Source organism: Meleagris gallopavo, chromosome Z, assembly GCF_905368555.1.
Source record: "Meleagris gallopavo chromosome Z, MGAL_WU_HG_1.1, whole genome shotgun sequence".
NCBI classification, from domain to species: Eukaryota; Metazoa; Chordata; class Aves; order Galliformes; family Phasianidae; genus Meleagris; species Meleagris gallopavo.
The window spans coordinates 44,499,264-44,524,592 of NC_139435.1; the positions used below are offsets into that span (position 1 = coordinate 44,499,264).

Consider the following 25,329-nt stretch of genomic DNA (forward strand, 5'->3'; position numbering starts at 1 on the left):
TGCCCAGCTCTCCAGCCTGTCCAGGTCTCGCTGAATGGCAGCACAGCCTTCAGGCGTGTCAGCCAATCCTCCCAACTTCGTATCATCAGCAAACTTGCTGAGGGTGGCCACTATCCCCTCATCAAGGTCATTGATGAAGATGTTGAACAAGACCGGACCCAGCACAGACCCCTGGGGGACACCACTTGTTACAGGTCTCCAGCCAGACTCTGCACCACCAACGACGACCCTCTGCGCTCTGCCAGTCAGCCAGTTCTCAACCCACCTCACTGTCCACTCGTCTATCTCACACTTCCTCAGCTTTGTTATAAGGATGTCGTGGGAGACAGTATCAAATGCCTTTCTAAAATCAAGGTAGATTACATCTACCGCTCTTCCCCCATCCACCCAGCATGTGACAGCATCATAGAAGGCCACCAAGTTGGTCGAGCACGACCTCCCCTTGGTGAACCCATGCTGACTACTCCTGATAACCTCCTTTTCTCCCACTGTCTCCTGTCTGGAGATGGTATCCAGCACAAGCTGTTCCATCACCTTTCCAGGGACAGAGGTGAGGCTGACAGGCCTATAATTACCCGGATCTTCCTTCTTGCCCTTTTTGAAGACCGGAGTGACATTGGCTATCCTCCAGTCTTCAGGGACCTCCCCTGTTGTCCAAGACCTCTCAAAAATGATGGAGAGCGGTTCAGCAATGACCTCCGCCAGCTCCCTCAGCACACGTGGATGCACCCCATCAGGTCCCATGGACTTGTGGACCTTAGTACTGCCTAGGGGCTCATGCACGTCCTCTTTCCTGACTAAAGGGAAGTCTCCCATTCCCCAGACCCTCTCCCTAACCTCCAGGGTGTGGGATTCCTGCGGGAGAGCCTTTTCACTGAAGACGGAAGTAAAGAAGGCATTCAGTATCTCTGCCTTCTCAGCATCCCCCGTTACGAGAACCCCCCCCTCACTTAGTAAGGGGCCCACATTCTCTCTAGTTTTCCTTTTGCTGTTAACATACTTGAAGAAGCCTTTTTTATTATCCTTTATCGCTTTAGCTAGATTCAATTCCAGACGGGCTTTAGCCTTCCTCATTGCATCTCTGCAGGCCCTGACTACATTCCTATATTCTTCCCAAGTGGTCAGACCCTTTTTCCACATTTCATGGACCTTCTTCTTTCCTTTGAGCTTGCGCATGAGCTCCTTGCTCATCCACAAAGGTCTCCTGCCACCTTTTCCCGATTTCTTGCTCACAGGGATGCACCGATCCTGAGCTTGGAAGAAGAGCTGTTTAAATGCTGACCAGCTCTCAGAGGTCCCCTTACCTTCTAACACCCGAGCCCACGGGATAGCTCCAAGTAGGTCCCGGAAGAGATCGAAGTTGGCTCTCCTAAAGTCCAGGGTAGCAATCCTACTTATTGCTTTGCTTTTTCCACTCAGGATCTTGAACTCCACCATCTTGTGATCACTACAACCCAAACTGCCCCCAACCTTTACTTCCTTAACAAGTCCATCTCTGTTGGTGAGAATAAGGTCCAGTAACACCCCTCCCCGCGTCGGTTCCTCCACCACCTGTATCAGAAAGTTGTCTTCAATGCACTGCAAGAACCGTCTGGACCGTGCATGCCTGGCCATGTTGGTCGTCCAGCAAATATCTGGATAATTGAAGTCCCCCCAAATTGCAATTTGCAATGCAATTCATGCATGTTCATGCAGAGGAACTCTTCCTAAAGAGTAGTTTTGTGTCAGATGTAGGTAAACAAAAAAGACAGAAAGATCATAGATCTGACAAAATCAGACTGCCTCTTATGAAAGACTGCTTCAGAAACATGCAGATTTTTAATGAGAACATGCTACTTCTGAGTTGCATCTTATTTACTAAGAATGCAATAGATATCTCCTGATATCTAGCTGAGAAAGTTGATTTAGTAGGTTATTACATTTGCTGATTAATTAACTAAACTAAATTGCTTATTATCTTAATACAGACAATAGACAATAATTTGGGATCTAAAATTTGAATTCAGATCCAAACCTACAAATTATCTCAGCTGAACTTGACAGCCTCTGCTTGTTATTTGCAAAAATATAGGTGACTACCTGAAAGAAAGATTGCAGGTGACATATATTAAGAACTGTAATTAACTCACTTATCTGCCGGAATAATAAAGACAAATAAATACTGTTGTATCTGTAAATTCACTGAAATACTCAAGTTCCAGAAATGCTTCTGCTTTCAAGGTGTCCAAAGCACACTTTGAAAGTGGACATATTTTTAAATATTTAATGTCTAGTATGAGGCATTTAACATTTTCAAGTTATTATCCAGTTTGTAGCATTGCACAAGCATTTTTAGCAATGTTGTCAAAAGTATATAAATGTCTAAATCCTTCTATAATGGGGCGCAGGCCTTAACTTCAGTACATTTCAAGTCATCCAGAAAGATATTCTCAGTTACTAAAAGCAGCATGGTCTAGCATTAATGGTAGTGTTATCACAGAATCTCTGTGGGACCGTAGCTGCAGAGAAGGATGAAGATGCTCAAGGCTTTGTCCAGCCAGGGCTTGAAATCCTCCAAGGCTTGAGACAGCACAGCCTCTGGGATTGCTCAGAGATGCCTGACCAAATCATAGACATATAGCAGCTCAGAACCATGCCTAACAAAAATAGAAAAGGCCCCCTGTACAGAAGACACCGTCTACTAGAACTAAAAAGAGAAAAATGAGTTTTATTGTTCCAAAGGTCTTGGGTCTCATCAGCATTACTTGTATTTACAGCATTGAGTACTGCTTGAAGCTGGCCTTAAAATGAGAGCAACAAGCACTGATAAGTGGGTTGGAATTGTGAGAAACTAAAAGCAAACTACAAATACCTACGGGAGATGTCCCGTCCAAATTCTCCTTTCCCCTCCCTCCAAGCAGCATAGGGGAACGAGGAAGGAGGGTTGTGGTCAGTTCATAATGCGACATCTCTGCCATCCAACGGTCACTCGCTGCACCTGCTCCACGTGGGTCCCTCCTACGGAGACCGTCGTTCCTGAACGGACCGCAGTGGGCTTCCCACGGGCTGCAGCTCCCCTGGCACCGCCCCAGCACGGCTCCCTACGCGGAGCCCAGCTTTCAACGCGGTCCCGAGGGGCGGCAGCTCCCCAGGCCCTCCCGCCGCACCGCGGGCCGCTCTCCTCGGGCCTCGGCTCCGGCCCGACGGTATGCGCGTGCGGTGTCTACCCCAGGCCGCATCCGCTGCGGCGCCGGGAGCTTCTCCGTGGCTGCGCGGGGAGATCTGCTCCGGGCGGTTTCCGCGGGCTGCAGGGGACAGCCTGCACCACCACGGGCCTCTGCTGGGCTGCAGGGAGCTGCTGCTCTGCACATAGAGCACCTCCTGCACTGACTGGGCGCCTGTAGGGCCACTTCTCTCACGCTGCCCAGACCTCCTTCCCAGCTGCATTTCTTTCCTTAACTCAGCCCTCTCAGAGCACTCTCCGCACTCACTCACGGCTCAGCTCTGGCTGTTCTGCTATCACATGAGCACTGCACAGGCCACCCACAGACTCCTGTTACCGCCTTGCCACATAAGCCCATCACACATAAAGAGAGAAAATGTGAAGGGACCGTTGCTATCATATAAAGACTGTTAATCCACCCAGCTGTCAGTCTGAATATTTTATTCTAGAAGTTTCTAGTAGCAGTACTGATTACTTAAGTATGTCATTTGTAACACGCTAAATAGGGTTTCAGACTTGAGACTCTTACAGCCCTTCTTCAAAGTTGAGTGGTCTGTACAGATCTACAGAGCACTCAAATGTAGTGAAGTTTCACTGTATTCTGAGAAGCTCTGCTTAGAGACAGAGATTAACATAAAAATTCTTTGCATTCCCTCCAGTATGAACACAGGCAGGCTTCTACTCTGTACTTAAGGAATTTCTAAAAGTTACGTTGGGTACTGCCACACTGAATTTTAGATATGTTCCTTGGTATGTTTCTTGGTAGATATCGAATCCTTTTTAATTTCTGAAACTTACATTTTTAAAATAAAATCATAATTCTTTGTGAAATTAAGGAATTTTGATTTGAAGTACTACAAGAGAAGATAATGAGACAACACTACAGATGCCGTTTTCTGCTATGAAGCTGTTTGTCTAACTTGGGAAAAAAGTGTATCACAGTTCACTGCAACAAATACTTGCAGTTTCCTCAAGGTCTAAGACCTTACCACAGAGCACGCATGTAGAGAGGCAATCATAAATCAACTACCAAACCTTTCAATTTTGTTAATTATCACTAACTAGACTAAATACATTGTTAACTCCTTGACAAATAGATAGTGCCTTCTGAGAGAAGGGAAGTGTGTTTTTTGTGAGCTCTTTGTGAGATCACCAATTAATCCTGAAATGTCTGTACCTCTTGTTGTTAAGGATAATTCAGAAGCATGGTTCCTGAGGTAGAACAAAACAAAATGACAGAAAAGTCTTCATGTCTGTCATCAATAGGAAGCCATCATCTTGCAGTAAGTGGTGGCGGGGTTATTGCATGGAATAACTGAAAAAACATTACAGAAAATATAGAGAAAACCCTGTACATGTGCATCTCTATATTATTATACCCCAATCCTCGTAGGAGTAACTGCTAAAACTATCGAGTTGGGCTTTGAAAAAGCCTATGGTCATTCTCCAAAATGGGAACAGAAAGCAGGCAGGACACACAGTACTCTGTGCACTTTGGAGTGCCACAATATAAGAAGGACACAAAACTATCAGCATCCAAAGGAGGACCACGAAGATGGAGAAGGGTCTGGAGGGGAAGAGGTGTGAGGAGCAACTGAGGTCCCTGGGTTTAGTCAGATTCTGCTACTGACTGGAGAACACCAAGAATACCTAGGACACCTCCATTATGATGGGAGGAGGGCAGGGGATATCTACAATATCCGCTTTAGTCTCTTCTTCCTTTCTTTGGGGAAGCAAATCATAGCAGGGAGCGCTGAAGTTGTTTTACTTGATCTGTCAGTTTCTCCTGAGAGCATTTCAAACTTCTGGTTTGAGATTCTTTTCTTTCTGGAATGAAATTGGAGTACCTTTGCTCCTGTGGACTCCAAATGATGCTGCATGCGTGGATTTAGCCACACTGTATTTTAGCTTTGTCTTTACACACTGCTCTGAAGTGTGATTTTGCCAGCAGGGCAGGAGGTGAGCAACAGGAAATCTCATAATTCTTTAGCCCATGTATAAAGCAGCCCTGCTTGTGGAATTCAGCATAGTAGATGAGAAACATCACCTGCAAAACCAGGCCTTCAGCATAGCTTTGTATTGTTGCCATGCACCTAACGAAGAGAGTGCTGATTAATGAAAAATGAAAAAAACCTCCCAGGCCTGAGCTGGTACAGTCTCTTGGAGCAGAGAACTAAGCTGTGTTTCTTCGGCAGCTTTGTCTCCCTGGCTTGCCAGGAGGCCTGCTCACAGCTCACTTTTCTGGCAATCTGTTGGAATGTAGCTGCTCATGGGACATGAGGGAGCAGCCCCCAAAAGCCTGGGTCTGGAATCTGCAGGACAGAAATTGTCACTTCTGTTTGAGCTCTTCAGCATGCTCAGTGCCTCAGGCCATCTCGAACATGGCTTTGTCTTTCACATCAGTGTCACCACTGCTGAAATGCACCACCTACCACCTCACTGTGCTCATATTCACTATTTGATCTCCAGAAATGTTCAGCAAGGACTAATGAATGTCAGTGGGTGCTGTTTTTTCTGCTGTTTTTTCTGCCGTTTTTTCAGTTCCACATCTTTGCTTCATTTGCGCTTCCATGTCAAACTGCCCCTCCACAGCCATCTGTCACAAAGCAATAAAATGTCATGGAATGTTGGTGAGAATTTCCTCACTGGGCTTGCTCCCCTATGTCACAGATTTGAAACCCAGACTGGACAAAGATGCTTGTTGGTGTGGTTGTCAGGCAGATGTGGGGGAGTTTGGAGCAAAGGGAAGAAGATTAATCGTAGGAAACTTGATTCAAATCCATGAGTTATTTCCTTAAAATTCCCAGAAAACTCTGCCATGGAACAGCTGCATCTGCTGAAAACAAATGGTGTTCCTATATGGACCCCAGCTTGCAGAATTTTGCAGTTCAGCTTGGTTTGGAGAGCTTTGTTGTTGTGTCATCCAAAATCTAGAAGGAAACGTCTGTAACTCCAAAGTGGTGTTAGAAAGCAGCATTCCTTTATTCCTCACAATACGTACTGGGTGACTTGACAAGCAAGTGTGCTCTCTGAGTTCAGGTACTACATTTGAACAGTAAAGACATGTATACGCAGTAAAATGGCATACTTATTCATTCTTTTTCAAGGTCTCATAGATATGTGCTAATGGTCCTTTGGGCATGCTCAGTGCTATCTAGGATGGTCAAGTGCCCACCTACTTCTTCTTCCCCTTTTTTCACCATCAGCTTCATCACTGGAGCCTTTGACCCACTGCCATCCACTTTTCTAGTCTGAAAGATATCCACTGCTTATCAGGCCATAGTGAGCCACTTTTTAAAATAATGCATGTGGAACCCGAGGAAAATATCCTTGCACATTTTGAGGCAAAAAAATAAGTATTCTATTGTGACTTCAGTGCTTCTTGTGAGGCAAAAAATAATTCTACTATGTCCCCAGTGCAAAATCATTGAGGAAAACAGGACTGTTCACCCACTAAAATTGAAATGGAAAGTTCTAAAACTATAACTTATGGATTCCTTTTGCTAAATTTGTATATTGGTTCTTAAACTCATGTACTTATTCCATATTTCTAAACAAACCAACCTGTAACAGTGAGACAGGCTGGACAATACTTTCCTAAATAATTCTTCCTCAGGAGAGAAACCTGAGAAGTCCACTGCCCCAAGTTCATCTCTTCCCATCTGTGCGAGGAATGATTTTGGCATATGCAGGTGAATCCAGCGCTGCTTCTTCTCTGGCTGTCTTGCATGCAGGTGATGCACTGCATATACAACTACACTTACAGGGGATGGATGAAGAGCCCAAGTATGTGCCGCAGTGGTTTCCCAAAGGCTGGCATGATGTTGGAATTACTTGACCACACCTTAAAAACAATATCTTTCTATTTATTGGGGTGCTACTAAGTTACCCCTATTAAAAAGTCCCCAAACTATTCCTGGAAAGTAATTACTGTGTTTTTAGAAGACATCTTCCATTCCAGCTTAGAATAATAATCTTTTGGTGGCAGACCACACTTTTCTGGGATTTTTGTTTCCAGTTACACTACATATATAATATATAATATATATACTATATAATATATATACTATATATACTATATAATGCCTCAGAAAAACACACATTTCCAGTGCTTCTAATCACTTTCCCTTTAAGGACATGGGCAGCCTCTCTAGGAAAAAAAAATTTAACAACTTTAACATTATTTGCAGTACCATGTTACTGAAATAGCAGCGGCACACCAATGCACAGATGGAGGCTATATGTTAAATAAATCAACAGATTAATTCTGAGTTCAGTTTACAATTAAATGATTAAAAAAAAAAAAAAAGGCACTTGCTTTCTTTGCAGTGCTTCTCTTCTTTCCGTATCCGTAAAAGGGATAACATTGCTCAGGGAACCAATAGTTGTTTTTCTCCTTCCAGATGTTGGAGAATGGACTGTAGCAGCAACTCAGTCTTGTACCTGCTTGCAACTGAATGTCTCTGCAACACTTCCAGAACTTCCATAGTTCAAAGCATTCATCCCAATCACACACTTTGCACCCCACTGCAATTCCAGCATCAGAGAACAACAGAGCATGAAATATTATTGCAATATAAATCGTGGGAGTTTTGGTGGCACCTCCACATGGAAGAGGTTTTATGGTTGTGATTTTGAACCCCTAGATGAGAGTAATATGTCTCTATTGCTAAAGTTTATCATTAACCAAGTGTTGAGTACTTTAGTAAGGCCAGGGTCAACAGTAATAACCAGAAGATGATGTTAAAGGACTTTCTTGTTACTACTATTACTTCATACTATTATCAGGAAAGCTCAAAAACATTAAGTAGCCCAGAGTTTTGCTTACAGAGTGAAAATGAGTATAGCACAAGTTACCGTCCTTCAGTATTAGACTCCCTCTATGAGCTCAGGAGGGTCCAGATAGCTTTTTGGTGACACACACCTGCAGGAGGCCTGGATAAACTGAGTCTTCACCTAAACTAAGCAGGGACCACCCCATCCAAAGCATTCCACAGAGGGAATGTAATGTGTAGAGCTGTAATAAATTGAAGATGTAAATCATAAAGACATCATCATAAAGACTACACCTGATCTTTCATAGGGGACAAAGCTAGAGCATTCAAAATTGGCAGCAATTCTAAATTTATGCTGGATTACTGTATTTTTTATTTTTTTTTTAAACTTTGTATGCTAGCAATACGGAATGCAAACATATCACACATTCAAAATAAGTTGTTTTGATCTTTGTTTTCTTATTTATGCAGCAACGCTAATTACAATGATGTGAGATGTGATTTTTATGAAATAATCCCAGTTACAGTAAGAAATTTATGATTTCACACAGGGACCCAAACAACAAGAAGTATTTAACAGTCTATTCTGATAAAAACAAAACACTTTGAGTGTCAGTAGCCAAACGTGAGATTATTCTTTGCTCCAGCCTGATGAATTTAGAGAGGAAAACTACATGACACCACTAACTTCCTACCAAATAAAAATAGGACAAGGACTTCTGCTTAACTGTTGTATTTTCACCTCAATAAATTATCAAAAAATTTCAAAAACAAATCCAAGATTGTTGTACAGCATACGTTCTATTTATAAACACGTTAAAATATCTCTAGCAGATTACAGAACAGCACTCATACAGTAGTTTTATTTACATCATCAATACAAGATATCAAAGTTTTTACATATCCCCTTAAATCTCCTCTTTCAGAAGGTTCAAACTTCCAAACAGCAATTTTTCTGAAGATACACACTTTAGAAGAATCTTCAAATGCTGATAACTTACTAAATGTGTAAATAGGAGTACATTGTACAACTCCAAAGTAAATTAAGATGTGTAAAAAAAAAAAAATAATAACTTAAGAATGGCACTGATTAACTACAGTCTCAAACTATTTAAATTTATCATTTATTGTACTTTCTTTGTCTACTTTGTATACTTTTATGGCTCAGGACAGGCAGGGAATAGCCTGTGATTTAGTATTCTAATCAGGTCTGATCCTGCAAAGCTATGAGAAAGATAAAGAAAAGTGTCTTTATACTGACGTGTATGTTTAGACCGGGCCTCCCAGCCCACCTAAACTCTGTTCAGCAGACCATACTCATTTTAGCAAAGGCCTTTGGTGCATAATAATCTATCAGCTAAGTCAGTTGCTGATATTTTGTTGGACTTAGTCACTGTCATATTCCTCTATATTTAATTCATCATCCTCCATAGCTACTTGAGCAGAAACAGGCTGAGGCTGACTGCAAGGTAGTTCACTTCCACTGCACTGGCTGGATGAAAGGGGCAACCCATCCCAATTGTTCTCATTTGTTCTTTTTTCCTCCATCCCTACAGCCACTTCAGGAGGGTCCTCCTCATAACCAACAAGTAAGTCCGGAACTCCAGGATCTTTATCAGTAAGCATTTCAAGCTTTAACCTGTAAAATAACCATTACAAGAGCAACTCAACATCAAACAAAACAAAACCACCCAGCCAAACCAACCACTGCACTTCCTGCTCTCCCACACCTCTTGCATAACACCCAGGCGCTCCCTGTTCACTGATGCCAAACAGCTTTCATATTTTCTGGCAGTAATATCCCTATCAGTCTTAATTAATTCAAGCTATAAGCGTTTGTTTTTTTTATTTTATATCCTCACCTTCATTATCATATTTTACACCTGTGTGCACATCTTCCAAGCCCAGAACTCAATACTATGCATAAGCTGCAAAAGACACTACAGAAGATAGTAATTTCTCTCGGATAAAGAAAAGCAATACAGAGCCTCACAGCAGAGCTATGGCAACAGCAAAATACAAAAACATGTCTGTGTCCTGTTAGTCTCTAGCACCCACTGTTCTCCTTACGGTGGCAGTGGATTTGCTCCTTTCCTAAAGCATATGAACTGCTGACAATTAAGTGACTGATAGCAGCCCACAGAATATCCCTCAAGACAGGCAGCAACTGAGCTTGAAATAGGCAACTTCAGAAAAGAAGTGAAGAGAAATTATTTTTACATGTTATCTTCCCTTTAGTATTTGGACTTCAATTTTTGTAGCATCTCTGTACTGTATCAGTACTCCATTAAAATTGTTCTTGCTAATTATAAACAGATTTGAACTGGAAACAATTTTAGCTTCCAAAATAAGAAATGGTCATGCTGCAAATGGAGGAAAATATCACACACAGATACACACTAATGAACGTATGAAACAGTTCTTCCTCGGTATATGTAAAGGAAAAGACAGCATTTTATTTCCTTAAAGAGAATAAAAGACAAGTCTACCTCCCAAAATGTCGTTTCAATGGCAGCCTCCCAACATCTTGGATAAAAGCAATCTGAGCTGAGAACAAAGAATAGCCAGTATTATATTGAGTACATCATAACACACATAAAATGGAACACATTGGAAAATAAGCAGTTCATAAGTTCACTTAAGTGGTCCTGTAAAAATCTGCAGTAATTTGGCCATCAAAATAGCTTAAATAACTGCCATAACATATTTGCACATTCCCTACACAATAAAATAGAAAAACACTCATCAGCTGTGAAATTGTTCTGTAGTTATTAATACACAGCCTATGAAATGAATTCATATAGATGCCACAGCCTTAGACAAGAAGGCTGTTATTAGAAGCAATTATCACAGTGTAAGTGACCCAGCTGTCTGAAAAGTAATTTCTGAATTATTTATCATACAAAGAAAACATTTTCTGCATGAATTGTCTTCTCGTGGATTGTCTTACATTAGACAACAAAGCACTGTGAACTTTGATCTTATTTACTTCTCCTAGGAAAGGCTCCTTAGAACCTTTTTAAGACTTAATGTTATTTGACAGAGATCAGTAAGCAAGGAAGATATGGCTAAAATAGTCGTCTGCATTTCCAAAAGGCTTCTCACTAAGTCTCCTAATTAAAGGGCTCTAAAAGAAGCCTTAATACTAAAATAACTACTTTGTTGTTATTATTTTTGTTTTCCTTCACTGTTACCCAGTACACTATGAAAAAAGGGAGATGAAGAGTGAGACTGGCAAGTTTCCTGTCTTCACCAAGTTAAATAGCCTGGTAGTGCTGAAATTTTTCAATATGCTTTAATATTTGGGAAAAAAAAAAAAAAAAAAAAAACTAAAACCAAGAGTTACATTGATCTTACCTTCATTTCTCATTGGATTTGCCAACTTTGCAAGGTAAGGCAGTAACTCTGTCTGAAGACACTCTGGTGATACACAGAAGCTTGAAAAGAGAGATTTTGCAGCAGCACAGTTTTCTTGATACTGTAAGAGTTGAGGGAAAAAAAAAGAAACAACAAAAAAACCCAACCACAATACAAACCTGCTAAACCAAATATATATATATTCAGTACGATAAAGAGCAGCAGGATGACTTCCTGGTCTTCTGGATAACTATGCACAGGCTTGTGAAGAATTAATCCAGAAGAGACAGAAACAGTTGAGTTCAGATACACAGATTACAGAACAATGGTACATGTCTTCACTTTTGTCTTTCACCAGATATTGAACATTTCTGCAAGTTTTTATCCTATATACAGGCAGACACAGCAGAGCAAGTATGCATTCAAATGCAAAAAAAGAAAATGCCAAGAGCTCACACATCTCACAAACTACTTCTAAAAAAACCACAAAGTACAACAGCAACAATTTGTTACAGAAGATTTTCAAGCAGTTTAAACTGCTCAAGTTACACTTATTTGTAAAAATATCTTACATTATTTAAACACTAACCATGTAACTTAGGATTAAAACTATCCCAGAAGTATGCCAATTTGAAGAAAGAGAACACTATCAAAGGACTCCATTTTATTTTTCCTTTAAAGGAATAAACAATTCAAATGGACCTCCTCATACAAATGTCCTTTAGAAAAGTACCATATTTGACAACTTTAGGTCTGCATGCAAATCTCATATATACTGCTAAAATCACTAAGAGATGTAATAACTTCTTGAAACAACAGGCATTTACCTTGCTATTGATAAAGAACCACTGAGGTTTATGTAAGGGCCGGAACCCCATCCCTCCTTGGCAGTGGGCAAAGGCTCTGGATGTATTTGAATGTATCACACCTCGAGTAGACACAGATGTACTGTATTCTTCCATCACAAGCCGTGACTAAGGGAAAAAAAAAATGGGCATTAGATGAACTTGAGGAGTGTATATAGCACATCTCATTTGAACCAGAACCAACCTGTACCTGCAGTAACACACAACATGCCCCATATGTATTTGGGTTCGTGCAGAATCTCTAGTCAGAGCCAAACAGAACACCAGCTCAAGTTCTTCAGGGAAAAAACACGCAGCCTCTAACACATTTTAACACGCTTCTGTTCTACTCAAAAACACTTCGTAGAATACATTACATTGTTTTGTGAAGTGTTTTTAATACCATATTATGGCATGTATATATACACATATATATGCATACATACAGTAGCATATATAACATACAGTGATTATCTGTAACAAAATGCTGTCAAGTTTCACAAAAAAGAAAGTATAAGAAAACATATACAATGTTTATAATGTAAAATAACACTTACATTCCAATTAGCACAAAGGACATCAGCAGTACTCAGGTACTCACTGGCTCTCACAATATCATCTATGTCAGTAAAAAATTCTACATAGTTCTGGTGAAGGTATAAATTAAACATGCTTCCAGACATATGCGATTTTTCCACAATATCCTATAGGGGACAAAAAACATGTCCAGATTTTACACAGTATGAAAGGAAATGCATCCTATAAAACTATGATACATTTTGATAGCTGGGGAGCTGGCACACGTGACACAAACAGGGAAAGGATGCCATACGTTGGGACCCTGACAGGATTGAGAGATGGGCCCATGGAAACCTCATCAAGTTCAACAAGGCCAAGTGCAAGGTCCAATATCTGGGTTGGGGCAAAGAGTACAGGCTGGGAGATGGTGGACTGGGAGTGGAGCAGCCCTGCGGAGAAGGGATTTGGAGTACCAATGAATGAAAAGATGGACAGGACTCAGAAGCATGTGTCTGCAGCCCAGAAGGCCAACTGCACCCTGCACTGTATCAACAAAGGAGTGGCCAGCAGAGGGAGGTGATTTCCCCTCTATACCCTGCCCTCATGAGGCCTCATCTAGAGTACTGCATTCAGCTCTGGGGCCCGCAGCTGAAGAAGAAAAAAGACCTGTTGGAGCAGGTCCAGAGGAGAGCCATGAAGATGATCCCAGAAAGATCTCAGGTTGGAAAAACCTTTAGGCAACTTGGTCTAGTAAGAGGTGATCCTGCTCATAGCAGGGTAGTGGAACTAGATAGTCAAAGTCGCAAACCATCCATATAGAAAAAGGAAGGCTTGTTTCTTCCTAAAGAAGGATAAGAGGAGCTGGAAGCTGTTTTCAACCCTGTAACGGGTGATAACAGAAAAGTGAAACTCCACTCAATCATGCACAGCAAAAGGATGATAGGCAATGGGCACAGTCTATGGCAAGAGGACTCCTGCACACAAGCCTGAGGTTCTCTATGACTTATTGAAGATGGTCAAAACTCAACAGGACTGGGAATCCAATCAGTCTTTGAAGTTAGCGTCCAGAAGTCCCTTCCAGAATTATTCTTTAACTTAGATAGACTCAGTATACGTATTTAAGATTAATGAGAAAGCCACTGTGCTTGAGAATATGTATCAATCACTCAGGTTTGTTTGCTTCTTTTTTTCTTTTTTTTTTTTGATCTCCAAATCAAAATTGAAGATGTACCTCAGGATGGATAAGCAACGTGTCTCGACGGTGTTCTAGTAAGTGAGAAGGCAGCTGAGGAAATTCGGATTCTGACACCGGTTCCCCTAAAAGGAATTGTATAATCCATAGTCTTTTAGTACCATAAATGGTTACATTAATGCATATTAATAAAAAGCTAGGGTAAAGAAAAAAAAAAAAGACATTTCAGATGTTAGAACACAGATGAGATGGAAACAAGAACAGAAGCATGCAACTTCACAAACAGAAGCCTTCACATAGATTCTGAACTTGACTAACTAACTTGACTTTACTAGCAAGTAGGTTACACTGTTTCCAGTTTGTATAAAAGTGTTAACGCCCATAATAATATAGTCAACAGTATGTAATTGGTTATACTATCCTTTATAAAATAAAATCCGCTTTAAGATTTTCATATTCCTTCATCTTGCCATTTCTACTTGCTTGGGGACAAATTCTGTCAATTACTAGGCAAAGATGGAAAAATTGCATTATGAATTCTTATTTAGATCATTAGATAGTAATAAGCACAAACATCAAATTCTTGTAACTGTATTTTTCAAATGTTAAAAAAAAGGACAGTAACCATACATGCAGACTAGAGAGGAATACATTTACAGAGCTGTGTGTATAAAAAGCTGTGAAGAGAAAAGTTTCTTGGAAAAGTGGAAAGGGAGACAGGATACTAGAAGGAGAAGTCAAAAAGCCTTTCAGCTCATAGAAAGGAACATAGATCTCAAAGGAACAAAGGACTTGAAATAAGAAGTAAGGAGGAAGAGACAGCAAAAGGAATCAAACCCAAATAGGAAAGGCAGCAACTAAAAGGCTGCAGGTCTGTTTTGTAACTCTAAGAAAACAGACGAGAACAGAACATAACCACACAACAACGTACTTTGCACAAAAGAAAATTCTGGGATGGCTATCTTTGTGTGCTTGACAGCACGTGGGCCTAAAGCAACTGAAGTTATGCATTTTATTACATATGTGTAGTAATTCTCTGATGAAGCATGCATTATTTCTATTCTGGATAGACAGCTGCAATCTCAGCTACCAAAAATATTTATTGCTGTTTAATACTGCTACCAATGATAAAACATGATCATTAGAAATCACCTCACCTTATTTAAGGGAAGGCTATCTATTAGTAGCTGACATATTTTGCTCATTATTGAAGACAGAACAAGTAACATTTCTTACTTTTGCAGTAAATTATTTTCCCTAGAGCATGAAAAAGAAAGATGGAAGCATCTTTGCCACCAATAGCTTGTATTGCCTGGTCTTCTAAAATATCGGATTTATTTTTCTTCCTCAAGTTACACACTGCTGCTGTTGTTTTACTTTTTAGCGTGGAACTCCATTTCTTCCTTGACCAGAAGTCTTTCTCCAATGAGCAGTCTAGCAATAAAAGCACAACACAGACAGAATGGAGTAACTGGAGTAAAATAAATGAATAAAATCCACAATACAGAAAGTTTTATAAATGCAGTCACCACAAGAAAGCTCATTTATTAAGAAGGTAACCCCATTACCTACACTAGCATGTTTCATTACACTCTGTCCTGGAAGCCATAGCTAAGGTGCCATTCTAAAAGAGCAACTGGCATTCTTGCTTACTTACTCTAGCTCTGTATGCCTCTTAAGTTAGCAATTTCTCCTTTATAAATAAAGTACAAGTAAGGAGATACAGATATGTGTAGATAATATTCCCATTACATTTTCTACAATTATCAAATCCAGAAATTGATTTAGCAGCAGTCAAATGTTCTCCAAACTAGAGGAAATTATCCTTTAATTAGTAAGTTTTTTCTTCTCCAATGATTACCACGGATCCCTTTTACCTATTAATATCATCAAATTGAATACATCATTTATGTACCTAACATACACACCAAGAAATTACATACTTGTGAAACAAATCCTGCCATCCTCTGATGGCATTCAGGAAATGAAAATGGAGGTGAGGTCTCTCCAAAACATCACTGACTGCCTATCTATTATCTAACTGAAATACACCTGGACAACTAAACAATTTCTATTCAACATGAAGTAAGATCTTTTCATCAGCATCTAAAGAAAAAAAAAATGTGAAAAGAGAATGTATGTATGCCTTTGTTTTATTCCAAATTCTCTTTATAACTCTCATGTTTTTATACTTCCAAAGTGAGTTTACTTTAACATGGAAAATCTAAACAGTCTTAAAAACAAGCAGTTAGTGTATGTATAAGCTCCTTATCCACCTGTAGCAAGCAAGAGCAAACTCCCCTCAGGTATTCCCAACCTTCTTTTTATTAGAGGAATTTTGTACTTTTTTTTTTTTTTTTTTTTTTTAAGTCTAAAATCTAAGCTACATTGACTTGGAACGTAAGGCTGTACGTTGTTTCACATTGCTGAGAAATGGAACGGAAAGGAGATGAACAGAAACAAATTTGCTACTAGCTTAAAGACATACCATTAAAGTTAAATTCACTTCCTTATTTCTAGGTTGAATGTAAATGCTGGCACCCTCTAAAAGTTCCTAGAATTAATTACACGTGCTAGAGAACATATTGAAGAAAAAAAAAAAAAAAAAAGATTATGTATCTTCCATACATTTTTTTCTTTACACATTCTGACTTCCAGGGCTTACAAAAGACAGGACAGTAAGTTTTTTCTTTCTACATGGGAAGATCTGAAATAATCCCAATTTTCCCAATTTAAATTTGATTTGAACACAGTCTAGTCCTGTGTTTTGAAGGCTCCTAATATACTGAACTTCACAAAAAGGTTATTCTATTCAATCAATAACTTCAGAATAGATTATGCTATCTCACAACTTTTCAACTTACTAACAATCACTTCAGAAATTACACACAAAAATTCAGTGGGCTATTTCAGAAACACTACATAGGTAGAGCTAAGTACAAAGAGAACCAAGCAGAGAAACTATCACTTTCAAATTGAGGATGTATCATGAAAGCTTTTATCAGTGAACACATACTAATACCGAGACATTGAGAGAAAGAGCGATGATTGCATTACATTATATCAGCAGACATGTAGTCAATACATGAGGGCTGCTTCAAAAGTAACACCTCCTACTTTATGATGCTGGCCCACAACAGACGTGGATGTTGGTTGGAAAGCAGTAAAGGTGGAACCTTCCTACCAATATTTTATGACATGTTGCTGTGGAAGAGACAGCAGCAGAGGGGCAGTCTGACAGAATGGTGTCTGACATGGAAGTGCAATTGAAGCAAAGGTGTGTCACTCAATTCCTCCATGTAGAAAATATGGCACCCACTGATACTCCTCAATGCTCACTGAATGCTTCTGAGACCAAACAGTGAGTGAGAGCACAGTGAGGTAATGAGTGGTGCATTTCAGCAGCAGTGACAGTGGCTCAGCAACACTAGAGCAGATTGTTACAAGTGCACCACACAGGCTCTTGTTCAAAAGATGTATAGCTAATGGGGGTGACTATGTTGAAGAAGAATGTTTTGTACCTGATAACTTGCTCTATCAAATAGTATACTGTGCTCTTTGTACATGTCATAGCTTCCATGGAAATAAACAGGAGGCACTACTTTTAGAACAACCTATGTATATTATTAGTAACCACTGAGTAAACAGCAGAATTACCAACACATCTACCTAAAACAAACAACAACAACAACAAAACCTGCTCCCTTTTATCACAGCGAGATACTAAGAAGTTTTTCACACAGCCCATGTAACAGAGCTTCAGCAGTCAACAGTTTTTCTTCACTGTGGAAGCAGTCAAAATGTCACTCCACCAAAATCATAGATATTTACCTTTCATGGAAAAAAACTGGAGGCTGTTTATTGCGCTTCTTATATCACCTGAACAGCCTCTGCAAAGCAACTCCAGCGAAGTTCTATCAGGAGCATAGTTCTTCTCCCTGTTCTACAGGGAAAAGCAACATTCAAAATAATTACGTGGGAAAAGACGTATCTGAGTATTACTTCTACTGTGGGTATCAATCCCTGATATAGACTATGAACAGACTATATTACAACTCAGTATATGTTCAGGCCAGGTAAGATCTCCAGCTGAATAAATCACCATATTTTAAATTTCAAGATTAGAAAAACAACACGCAAATTTGTTTTGTAACTGTCACTCAGTACTAGACTAGATTATAATCTAAAAACTTGAGAGTACATGACTTGGGTTAATGACCTCTTCAGGTCTTAATGAATACCATAAAAAATGACTTTCATTCCTATTATTTGTTTTACACATATGGTTTCTGTAAAAGGCAGAATTCTCAGAGGCAACTTCAGACAAAGGTTCAAGGTGAACTCATCTTAAAAACAAGATGTCTTTCCCTTTTCTTCCCCCTCCCCCCTCGCCTGCTGGGGGCAAAAGCCAGTTACTTGATCAAAGATCAAGCAAATAGCAAAAACAAGTAGGAGTAACAAATTACAGATATAAAAGCCAGAAATCTTTTGGTCCCAGTACTGTGCAGAAGTTCACAGTTTTGACAACTTACCATGTTAGCTTCAACTGTAGCTATTCGATTAAGAACTTTCATCATGTTTGTTGGTGCAACAGGCTTGAAACTGTTAAATTCCATTAAAAAATGAATTAGTTTCTGAGTTCTCATTTATTTCAATAAATTTTTAATGAGACCTAAGATCTTACCTAATAATTGATATACACAACTCCTCTAGAATTTCTTTGGGGAATAGTAACCTCTGGTTGCTGTCTCCACTGAAGTTATCTGATATTATAAATATAAGAGGACATCTACTTGTACGTACAAATCTCCTAAAGTGAAACATAAAAACATGTAAGAGGATTCAAACTCCACTATAGTGCAGAGTGGCTAAGGCTAACCATTAAAAACTTATTTATAACTAACCTGAGAATTTCATGTAGACTGCTAGGGTCTCGATAGAATTGGTTTGGCATGTCCTATTCAAAACAAATTAACTGCTGTCATTACATTCAGGTGTAAATATTCTCTCCCGCAGACTGACTTAAGGCATGCTACATTGCTACATGTTTTTTTTTTGCTAGTTATCTTCAGCTTCAGCCACAGCTGAAGCCAAGCTAAATGGGAGGTAGGAAGGGTGAGGGGGTGGGCGAACCATAACTTTCTCTTTTTAAGAAAAAAGAATTACCTAAGAGAAGCATTTTCTTTCTAATCTTGTTTCCAAAGAAACAGCCTTGGGTGACAACATTGCCTGCTAGAAAATTCTATTCAAAACACACAGATATACACAGAGTAGCAACTATACTAAAGAAGGCAAGACATAGTATATCAGATACGAGAGGAGGTAGACAAGGAAGTGACTTTATGAACAGAGGTCTTAGGAAACTACATTTCCCAAGTTATATGGTAGACAGCATTGCTCAGCTAGAACTTCTCTCTCTTCTATTCTTCTTCTTGAAAGTTCACAGGCTACTTTATTAATTTATAAAAATCTTTCTGTCAGAAAACAATGAGAAGTTCAAGAAGGATGTAGTAGTGTGATATATTCCTGAATTCGTGAAAATAAAGCCTTCTCCTGGATCTCCCGTTATGGCTTATGAGAAGGGTAAATTTCAAATGCCTTATGATTTTATTAATTCCCATGCACTTCTATACGCTTCTACATCCTCAGCTAACGTGTAATTTTTACATATGCCTTTGTATATACACAAATATTTCTATGAAGCAAAACATGGTGTGATTTTTTCAGTATTATTCCAGTCACTTTTTGAGTATCTATTACTTATTTCTGTATATGAATTAATGTGCAGTTTCTGCCTAATATCAAACAGTTTAAGCACAGGTAGAACTTGTTTTCAGCCAGCTGTCGAGGCTAAAAAGTAATAAAGAATTCATGGGCAATAAAGTGCCAACATCAATCCTCCAGCAGCAGCTAGTTAGCATGTCAAGATTATTATAAAAGTTTTCACTTACTTCAACAAGAATAAGCTTTTTATCATTTTCTGAGGACTCCCCAAGCATCTGAAGTTTGTTATATTTATTTGCTCTTAATAGAAAATCCTGAAAAAGAGCTGCTTGGGTCTGACTTGGAAACGCATGAGAATTTGAGTCTGAAAAAGAAAACTAATTAAAAATTTGTATTCGATGTTACAGCAAGTAGCATACAAATACCCACAAGAACTAATACCCACCCATGCTACTTTCAGATAACTTTCAGCCACTGAAGACCAACAGCAAAGCCTTTTGGCAGATATATTTCAAATAAAAGATAGTTTTTAAAGGGAAAAATTCAATGGAGAACTCAAAGATACATTCTTATTTAACTAGTTTAGATGGTATCCAAAACATTACACTGCTCTCTGTATGAACTGCAAACTGTTTTGGAGTAAATGTTGTAAAAGGTAAATCCCTTATCAGACTATTACTGAACTCCAAGAAGGTGGCTTATATTGACATTGATCTGACTTTGCAGTCTGTATTTTTTTTTATTCTTTTATCTCTCTCACATACAGAACAAATCACAAAATTATCTAGGGAAAAAAAAAAAAAAAAAAAAACTTACTGTGGCCAGATATATTTCTTAAGTCTTCTTTTGTGAAGTCTAAAGATATTGGATTGGTCCATTCTTGCACTTGAACACCAAGATCTCTTGCTAATATTTGTACAGTTGCTGTCTTTCCACAGCCAGCAGGACCAGTTAACAGCAAAACACAGCCACCCTGACAGAGAAAGAAAATAATCCCAAATATTATGAATAAAGGTTAAATGTTGACTGACGATGAATACTGTCTGAATTATCTTTTGTACAGTAATGATTCTCTTTTACAAATAAAAAGAGGTAAATTGTTTGAGTTTTTAATTATTATTTCAGTACTCAGAAAGAGCTAGAACAGAAATCTGCAAGGCTTGCTCCCAGCATCTGCTTGGCTGCATACTATATGGGGTACCAACATAACATAAAGGGAATGGAAGAATCAGGTCCAAAGAATACTAGCCAGTAAATGATGCATCTGTATAAGAATGCCTCTTAGCAATCCAGAAATTAAACGCATCCTATTACATCAACTCACTACGACTAGAAGTTTGCCACACTATTTAAAATTATACTGCTAGAGATAAAATGCAATTATAAAAACACATCAAGCTGAAGGTATGAATTGTCTGGATGCCAGAAAATAATGCTGCTGAGCAAAAACAGAATCCATCTCTACTTCTCTTAGCATAGGGCTTGTGGGTTGGCTTGTGGTTTGTTTGCTTTTTTGTTTGGGTTTTGTTTTTGTGGGTTTTTTTGAAATTAAAGTAGAATTCAATCCAATTTGTTTAGATAATTTTATACCTCTACCTGCTAATTTCAGCAAAGTTACCTGCTTTGGCTGTCTCCGAAATATATGCATTTTTAACCATGTTTCAACTTCTTCAATTTTCTTCTTTTGGACAGCAAGGTCATTCTACAACAAGATGAAAAAAGTATGAAAGGAATTTATAAGTATGCATTAAAGTTTCTAAAATTTTAATGATGAAATTCAAGAACAGAAAACAGGCTGACTAAAATAACAGCTGTGTGTGTGTATGTTTCAATTACATACACTATGTTTTAGAAGTAAATTAAGGACAATCATTAGAGCTTATTTCCTCAAACGACCAATTTTCGATTCCTTGCAGCATGGAAATAACGAATGATTTATGATTCCTAAAGTAACAATATGATCTTCCAATGTGATTACATAAGAATGCTTTGCAACTATTGCTAGAACTGATCCTTGTTAGGCCCTACTGTCTCTAATACTATGTGGATCTTTCTAAATTTCTAGTCTTGTGACTCAGTTCCTCACCAGAGCTGGACTACAAAACATTTACATACAAAATACAAGTACTGCATTAATTCAGTTCTTTCTCTTTTCTCTAGTTACGGATTTTCCTTGAATTCGTAACTGTCAGATTTGACAACAGATTCAGAAGTTTAGGTGCTGATGGACAGGAAATGTCAGTAGCTTTATATCCTCAGGAAGCCTGCTAGGAGGCATACATCCTACAGATACATAGCACATTACAACCTTCATTACAGACAGTATATAATCAAATCAGAACTTCAATGCCCTCATAAAACAGAACATATTTAACTCCTGATCAAGAAGAATTACAATGAAAAGCGCTATATGTAACGTTACTAGTAAATTTGCACTTAAAATCTCTCATACCTGAGTTTCAGGTTTGTATTTATCTACCCATGGCTCGTCTTGAGACTGGTTCCTTAGTCTGGACTTATTACGAGGCAGATCTACTGAGGAAAACTTTGCTCTTTTTCTTGACAAGACTTTGTTTTTGCTGCATCCCGGCACAGCAGACAAGTCTTTCTTCCACTGATGATTTCTCCCAGAGTTGTCTTTGTGTGACTTTTCAGGAATCACACTGGAAGAAATATCTGCGCTTCCTAAGAAATCATCAAACGAATGGGCCAACCAATCTGTAGCCTGGTAAAATACAAGGAATTGCTATTGTTACAGCATTACCTTTCCTCTTCACATGGATGCAATCTGAAATTCCTATCAGGCACGCATAGAGAACACCCTGTAAAGGCCTTCAGTAACACTGCTTTTTTACTCCAAGTGCAAACTTTCTAAGAGTTAACAAAGTAAATCACACCTTAGATTCCATGGTGGAGCATTTTGTAGCAAACTGGAAACCAGAACAAGCTAGAACAAAATAACGAACACCACCTCCACAGCATACATAAGCTGTTCTAAAACAGCCGGCTAAAAACATCGTTCCCACACGAAAGTTAAGTTCACATTGCTCCTGCTCGGTTTTAAACAGACCGCCCCGAGCCCTACCTCCGCCGGCGCCAGCTGTCGCCCCGCCGCACTCCCGGACATTCCGGGTCGAGCCTGCGGGCAGCGCCGCGCGACGCGGTGCCAAACCGATCCCCTTCCGCCGCGACGCGGCCTTCCCGCCGCCTCCGCTTAGCTGCCCGCGGCCTGCCTGCGCGCTAAAGAGACGTCATCGCCGTGCGACGGCAGTAGCGCAGGACCCCCGCATGTGTTTCCTGGGTGACGGCAGCATGCGGTGCCCCAACATCTTGCTGACAGGTGAGCGACGGGCTGGGCCAAGACGGGCCTGGATGGGCTGCATTTCTGTGTTCACCCACAGCGCGGACCCGGAGCACGTCCGGGCCGCGTGGCGGTAGGGAGAGAGAAAATGGCGGGGCCGCGTGTGCTTCTTTCGCCGCTCGACCCTGTGAGGTGGCAGACTGCTGTCAGGGCAGGAGAGTGGGTTTGTCTTTTCTCCCGTCCCACTCAGAGTCACACCTGTGCAAGAAATGAGGAAGGGGAATCAACTCTTTGAAAGGGTTGACAACTGCAGGACAAGGGGAAATGGTTTTACGTTGAGGGAGGAAAGATTTAGGTTGGATGTCAGGGGGAAGTTCTTTACAGAGAGAGTGGTGAGGTGCTGGAACAGCTGCCCAGAGAGGCCGTGGATGCCCCGTCCCTGGAAGTGTTCAAGACTAGGTTGGATGGGGCGCTGGGCAGCCTGGTTTAGTCTTAAATGGGGAGGTTGGTAGCCCTGCCTTTGACAAGGGGGCTGGAGATTCATGATCTTAGAGGTCCCTTCCAACCCTGGCCATTCTGTGGTTCTGTGAAATGAGAATTTTCTTTGTTTGCTGTTGTTTAGTTTAGCGCTCCAGGTGTGCTGGACATCTGCTTTTTATTCTCATGTACCTTTTTGCCCCTTTTCTTGTACGAATTCACTGGTGTTCGCTAAAGAAATCTTCCTCCTTGGCTCCACTCCTGGTAGAAGATTGCCTGAACAGCTATCTGCCTGCTTCTGACTGCTCTACGTGGGCATTTGTCTTTAGGTACCCCCGGTGTTGGTAAAAGCACCCTCGGCAAAGAACTTGCATTGAGGACGGGGCTGACCTACATCAGCGTGGGTGACCTGGCAAAAGAAGGTGGGCTGTGTTACCAGGACAGTGCTGGGATTCTGTGACATTCCCTGCATGTGTTATAGAGCAAACCAAAATGTGACAGAGTTCCCTGAATTGAAATATTTTGGGTGGGATTTGTTAAAGAGACCCTCTGCAACTATAACTTACATCGCATTAGTTAATAAATATAAATTTGTAAATGAAGGGCTCCGTGCTACCTTTTGCTGACATTTAGCCGAAGCAAACATAACTGTGAATATTTTTAATAACTCCTGTTATCTCACAAACATGCACAAATCATTTTTGTTACAGAAGAGCTGTATGAGGGTTTCGACGAGGAGTATGAATGCCCAATTTTGGATGAAGACAGAGTAAGTTCAGTTTCAAAAAGTAGTATCTTTGTATTTGTTTCAACCATCTGTGATTTCATGTGGATGTACACTTCTCTCTGTTTGTTTGTTTTTGTAGGTAATTGATGAACTAGAAGGCAAAATGTGTGAGGGTGGAGTTATTGTTGATTACCACGGCTGTGATTTTTTCCCTGAACACTGGTTTCATATAGTGTTTGTACTTCGTGCAGACAACTCACTTCTATATGATAGGCTTGAAAGCAGGTATGTGAGGAGAGTAATTAAATAAATTGATACTGTTTAATCTTCATCAGAATTTTTTTCTAAGCAGTAAGATACTAATTTCGTATAAAAAGTTTTATAGTTTTGTATATGTGAGGCTGGCTCTCAGTGTTGTTCTTATTTTTTTTAGGGGCTACAAAGGGAAAAAGCTACAAGACAATATTCAGTGTGAAATTTTTCAGACTCTTTATGAGGAAGCTATATTGTCATACAGAAAGGAAATTGTACACCAATTACCCAGCAACACTCCTGAAGACCTAGAGAGAAATTTGGATCAGATCGTGCAATGGGTTGAGCAATGGACAAAGGACAACAACTGACAACTGGTGAAAAAGCAACTGTTCTGATTTTGATTGGGATTGACTTAATTTTCTTCTTTTCAACTTCACGTGCTGCCCTGCACTGCAGATTGCAAATTATAGAATGGTTTGGTTTGGAAGGGACTTACCTAGTACAGTGCTGTTCAGTAACCAGCTACCTGTTGGGTCCCTCCATCTCAGCCATCACCAGTGGTCTCTCTTTTGATTAGTGTTCTCATCAGCACTTCAGGATTCTCAGGATAAAATATTTCCTGACTGATTTCTAACTCTGTAATCTGGTAAAGGGTTCCAGACCTAGCTTCTGTTTATCAGCTGATTTAGCCAGACTCAAAAATTCTGGTTTGTTTTCTGAGACTAAGTCATGATCTATCTCTTGTTCTTTTTCTTCTAATTTAGACTGCAAAACTTCTTCCTGATCTAATTTGTCTGCCGGTGCCACATGAAGTTCTAACTGCTATTACATTCAGCAGTTAACAGGCTCTGTATGCTTTTCATTTATTCCTGCAAGGATTTAACCATTTCATCACTAGTTTATTTAATAAAATGTGTCTCTGGGCTGTCACCAGTGCTCGTCCCAACAAAGTTTG

General features: G+C 39.8%; 2 protein-coding genes across 2 annotated transcripts; one reads left to right on the forward strand and one right to left on the reverse strand.

Moving 5' to 3' along the window:
* Window positions 1-8,544: 8,544 nt before the first annotated feature.
* RAD17 (RAD17 checkpoint clamp loader component) lies at window positions 8,545-22,874 on the reverse strand. Its single transcript, XM_010726105.4, has 16 exons — window positions 22,700-22,874; window positions 22,067-22,339; window positions 21,233-21,316; window positions 20,431-20,587; window positions 19,842-19,978; window positions 18,795-18,847; window positions 18,575-18,700; window positions 18,423-18,492; window positions 17,722-17,833; window positions 15,127-15,324; window positions 13,930-14,015; window positions 12,737-12,883; window positions 12,162-12,308; window positions 11,335-11,455; window positions 10,467-10,524; window positions 8,545-9,616 (listed from the first exon to the last, which is right to left on the reverse strand). Exons 1-16 carry the CDS (start codon window positions 22,739-22,741, stop codon window positions 9,364-9,366), a joined length of 2,064 nt encoding a protein of 687 aa, XP_010724407.1. The 5' UTR covers window positions 22,742-22,874; the 3' UTR covers window positions 8,545-9,363.
* Window positions 22,822-25,324, forward strand: AK6 (adenylate kinase 6). Its single transcript, XM_010726107.4, has 5 exons — window positions 22,822-22,954; window positions 23,722-23,814; window positions 24,103-24,161; window positions 24,259-24,404; window positions 24,553-25,324. The coding sequence occupies exons 1-5, from the start codon at window positions 22,903-22,905 to the stop codon at window positions 24,740-24,742; spliced, it is 540 nt and encodes a 179-aa protein (XP_010724409.1). The 5' UTR covers window positions 22,822-22,902; the 3' UTR covers window positions 24,743-25,324.
* Window positions 25,325-25,329: the final 5 nt, after the last annotated feature.

Excerpts from the sequence above, each read along its gene's own strand:
- RAD17 (XM_010726105.4), bottom strand. The coding sequence starts at position 22,741 with ATGTCCGGGAGTGCGGCGGGGCGACAGCTGGCGCCGGCGGAG. Across the intron at positions 18,493-18,574 it reads TTGTGTATATCAATTATTAG|TTTCAAGCCTGTTGCACCAA; the intron begins GTAAGATCTTAG and ends GGAATTTAACAG. Across the intron at positions 11,456-12,161 it reads GGTTCTTTATCAATAGCAAG|TATCAAGAAAACTGTGCTGC; the intron begins GTAAATGCCTGT and ends CAACTCTTACAG.
- AK6 (XM_010726107.4), top strand. The coding sequence starts at position 22,903 with ATGTGTTTCCTGGGTGACGGCAGCATGCGGTGCCCCAACATCTTGCTG. Across the intron at positions 22,955-23,721 it reads CCCCAACATCTTGCTGACAG|GTACCCCCGGTGTTGGTAAA; the intron begins GTGAGCGACGGG and ends ATTTGTCTTTAG. Across the intron at positions 23,815-24,102 it reads GGGTGACCTGGCAAAAGAAG|AAGAGCTGTATGAGGGTTTC; the intron begins GTGGGCTGTGTT and ends TTTTTGTTACAG.